Here is a 4914-nt window from a genome sequence, read left to right as displayed (position 1 = left end):
TTTGAATTATAACAACTGAATATTAAAATTCCCAACTTTGCACATCATCTCAGTCAATGCTATGTACATGCTCAATGTGGATCACTACGGACTTTATTAGGCTTGTAACATGATTGGGCTAACAAAGAAATCATGGTTTTTCTAGGAATCAAAGCTTAGGATCTGGGAGAGCATTCATTCCCCCAAAGTATGTATAAACCACAACTTAGAATTTCTCACAACACCAACCTTATTGCTTTGCTACTCTTTTTAGCACCTTTATTTTCTTTGATGATGGTTTACCCTAACTTTTATTCTTTAGATCTTCTCTTTCTTTTTCTTTTCTTTTTTTCATTTGCAAATGTAAAAACTTTCGGACTAAGCTGGAGTAAAACCATATTTTGTAACTCAATTTAACTTGTGTTGTATATTTATTTTCCTGCAATAGAAAATCACCCAAAAACATTTCCCCAAATTTGGGACAAATTTGTCTGGATCCATGAGTACTCTCCTACAACCTAAGAAAGGGTAGTTAGTAAAATATCACTTTTTGGGTTTGGGTTCCAATAACAATTTTTTTTTTACATTAGGCTCAAAAAGGGTGCAAGGGATGCATTCATTCACACGATGCACAAATCAAAGAAACCAATAACAACTGATGAGATAATAGCTCTTATACGTGATGAATCTGTGTAGTCATTGCAAAAACTACTTATAACTTTTATAGAATAAACTTGAAATTCATCATTGAATTATGTTGTTACTGTTTTTTAAGATTCTCTACTTTAATTGTGTTAGGCCAGAGGATTATGATGTTTACTCGATCTTTATTTATCTAAGTCTTTTTTTTGTCTTCTTCAATCTAGATAAAGTTGGTTTCATTTAAGGATTAAATATTTTTTAAAATACCATTCTAGATAAATTATATTTAAGTACTCGTAGTTGTACATCAATCATTAATTCATACTATTAAAATTCAACATGTTTTATTTATTTAATTTGTTTAGGTAAAAGAATTAGATCACTTAAAAATATATGCATTTTTGTTAAAAAATATATTTAGTAAGTAAGAAAATTAATAAAATATGATGTAAGAAATTTAAAATGTTTTTCTTATTTCTTTGACCATATTTGTTTCTTTATAAAGATTTACGTAATAGGTAAGATCTATACTATGTTTTTTAATTTGTGTTTTTCCTAAAAATGCATACCATAGTCCATACAAGTAACTATTTTAATATACATCTTCATATTTTATGAGTATTTAGATATTTATATTGATATTTTTTTCTTAAATATTAATTAAACAAACTTTTTTTTTTCATTTGATAGTTATAAATCATAACAAGCATGTACTAACTAAATTTAAATAAATATAAATCATATGATAGTGATGCAATATTTTTTTAGCTATGTTGATTTCATTTAATAATTAATTATTTTTTAAAATAGTATTTAGATAAATATTTTTTTATAATTTAATATATATAAATCAGTAAAATAAAAATTAAAACCAAAAAACCAGTTAACTTTTTTAAAAAATATATGTAAGAAAAACTACAAAAAAATTTCAAAAATATAAAATAAAAAAAAAAAAACTCTTTTAGAAAAAAATGATTTCTAAACTAAGTTTTTTAAAACAAAAAAAAAACTAATTTAGAAATCGGTTTGCTATGATAAAAAACATTGGCTAGGAAGAATCGATTTCTCACTATACACAGTGTTTTGTATCATCCATGTATCTATCTTCCCATTTGTATTATTTGGAAAAAATTATTTTATTTGTATTATTGGGAAAAAGTCTAACATGCCATTGTTTTTTTTAATGGTAAATTTAACGTATTAACTGATTTATATATCAATAGCATTAATTATAAAAGGATATTTTAATTATACTAATAAGATAAATTAATTAATATACTAAAATGATAAGAATAATATTTTATATTATTTTTTAAAAACAAAAACGATAAGTCTAATATATTTATTAATTAATGTTATCGGTATCATATATAAATAGTAAAATTATATTTTATATTCATAGAATATATTAAATATTTGAAAAGATATATATTAAATATAAATTAAATTCATGAATATATTATCTGAATATATAATAAATTATACATTAAAATTAAAATATTAAATAAATGAAGGATATAAATATTAATTATAACAAATATATAATTAAAATCAAACATGAATTTATATATATATATATATATATATATATATATATATATATATATTATATATATAATATGTTAGGTGAAAAAGTGACATGTATTAGATATTAAAAAAATATTAAGAATAAAATTGAATTAATAAGATATATTAACTATACATTATAATAATATTTTCTATTTAATAGTTTTTGTACTTTCCTTTTTATCTGAAAAGATAGTTAAAAAGTAATAACATATCATAATGGTTGTTTTTTTTTCAAAAAAAGATTTGTAAGTTTAACTTATTAATTAATTTATATATCAGTAGAATTAATTATAAAATGATATTTTATATTAATATGATATATTAATTAATAAATATATAATAAATGATACATTTAAAACTAAAAATAATTATTAAATGAAGGATAAAAATATAATATTAATTATAATTAATATACTATGTGTGTTTGTGAACAAGGATCAAGTCACTCTAACAACTCTAGAATAATTATTTGCTATTCTTACTCTTCGCTTTATTTTAATCAAACAATAAAATATGAGTTATTCATAGCAACCTTATGATTAAATGAAAATAAAAGGGAATAAATAGAGAGTAACTATTTTTGGTGTACAATGGTCTCCTGAGATTCAAACTTATTAGCACATGCATATTATTTACCATTAGGATGACCCCAATGATTTGGAGTGTAACTATTTTAAATTTATTCTTAGAATAACTTGTGAAAGGTGGTGCCATGATTCATAATATATCTATATATCCATCCCATTTTTTTGTTTATTATATATAACTATATATTTGTGTATGTCATGATTTATAATTGAAGTAAATAAGTCATAGAAATATATAACCAATTTGGACAAATTTCCCAATAGTAAAAAAAGAGAACAATGAACTATATTGAGGTGAAATCAATCAAATTCCTCTATAGGTTTAACATTAACATATATATATATATATATATATATATATATATATATATATATATATATCAATTTTTCAAAAGCACTCACATAACTTCACGGCATAACTTAATTTTAGCTTCACTTTACGCCCTTCTCTCTATTTTTCTTTCTTATAACTATTTATTGGGAAGCTTATACAAATTGACTAGTTTTCCCCGCTAATATTCTATTGAATCCTCGGAAGATTAAATGGCTTGGGGATATTTGGACGTGGGTATGGAAGTTATACTGGGGGGAAGAGTGGTGGTGGGCTTAATGGTTGCAATGGATTAGTAACTTGGGGAGGTAGAAATGGGGTTGGAGCTGGGAGAAGTGGATTTGGAGGGAGAAATGGATTTGGGGGGAGAAATGGGATTGGGGGTAGGAATGGGATTGGAGGAAACTGGATTGGTGGAAGAAAAGGGATTGGAGGTAGAAATGGGATTGGAGGGAAAGGGAAAAAGGTATCCTCAGTTGATTTTTATCTAATGTAGAAGGGTCTATATTAGGAAGGAATTCATTTTTCACATGTGCCTTTGAATTTGGAACGCTTGGTTTTTGGTTGCAAAAGTTTGGTTTTTTTATAGGCTTGAATGAGAATAACCCAGCTGAGAATATGTGTTCTCCTTGTTTTATTGCCTTGAGATTCACTGAAGAAGAGGTATCAACTGAGGCAATAGAACAATGAGACTCATTGCTACTTATCAATTTGAAAGTGCATCCCTTGATTCTCTTTACTTGTTTCCACACTTTGAATGGTAGTTGCACTTTGAATTCACCATTCTCATTTGTCTTCACTTCTTTATTGAAACTTGGTACTGATTTCCCAACTTTGCATTTTACAGCCACTGAGGCACCTACACATGACAAAATAAAACATAAGTCAAAAAGTTCAAATAACACCTTAAGGTATATGATGGATGTGAAAATAAACCATTCAATCAACCACATTAAGGAAAGCAAAATGGACCTGAAATGAAATGGCTTCTTAAAGAGAAATTATGTTGAAAACATGTGTCGCAGTAGACAGTGCCAACCACAATAGCAGAAGGAAGCTTCTTGTCGTAGCTAGCCTTTGAAAGACTACCATATGTGAGACTAAGAAACACAATTAGGAGAAACCAACACATATTCTAATGGTTGTTGTTTCAACAATTGTGTGTATAAGTGACTGAGTGGAGTGAAGTCCAAGTGGTGATGGTATAAATAATGGGTCTATCTTATGCAAGTGTAGGTGAAAATGAGGTATTTATTCAATTGTATATTCAAATTTCTCTCTTTTTTTTTTTTTCTAAAAAATCATAGTTGAAAAGTCTAATTTTACTATTGACATTTGTTTTAAAATTGGTAAGTTTAACATAATAATTAATTTATGGATTTCAATGGCATTTTATTCAATTGTATTTTCGTCTTTTTTTTTTCTTTCAAAATAACTTAGTCGAAAAGTCTAACATGTTATTATTGACTTTTGATTTAAAATTGGTAAGTTTAACATAGTAATTAATTTATAGATTTCAATGGCATGTCTAATCAATTTTATTTTCATTTTTTTAAAATAACATAGTTGAAAAGTTTAAGATGTTACTACTGATTTTGTTTTAAATTGGTAAATTTAACATACTAATTAATTTATAGACTTCAATGCCATATATTTATTATATAATCGTATTTTATATTAATGTAAAAAATTAATTAATAAAATATTATTTATATTAATTTTCCAAAAAGAACATTATAAGTATAATATATTATTGAATTAATTTATGTATATCAATACCATATATTAATTATAAAATTATACTCC

The 4914-nt window shown here is 24.8% G+C and overlaps 1 protein-coding gene across 1 annotated transcript; it reads right to left on the bottom strand.

The window, feature by feature from the left end:
* Positions 1-3354: 3354 nt before the first annotated feature.
* LOC100779555 (uncharacterized) lies at positions 3355-4250 on the bottom strand. The gene is made up of 3 exons (XM_041013731.1): positions 4081-4250; positions 3604-3967; positions 3355-3514 (listed from the first exon to the last, which is right to left on the bottom strand). The coding sequence occupies exons 1-3, from the start codon at positions 4238-4240 to the stop codon at positions 3355-3357; spliced, it is 684 nt and encodes a 227-aa protein (XP_040869665.1). The 5' UTR covers positions 4241-4250.
* Between the last annotated feature and the right edge of the window lie 664 nt (positions 4251-4914).

The sequence above is a fragment of the Glycine max genome, unplaced genomic scaffold (assembly GCF_000004515.6).
Source record: "Glycine max cultivar Williams 82 unplaced genomic scaffold, Glycine_max_v4.0 scaffold_162, whole genome shotgun sequence".
NCBI classification, from domain to species: Eukaryota; Viridiplantae; Streptophyta; class Magnoliopsida; order Fabales; family Fabaceae; genus Glycine; species Glycine max.
Note: the sequence above shows the minus strand (reverse complement) of the source record. Positions and strands in the feature narration are given on the sequence as shown.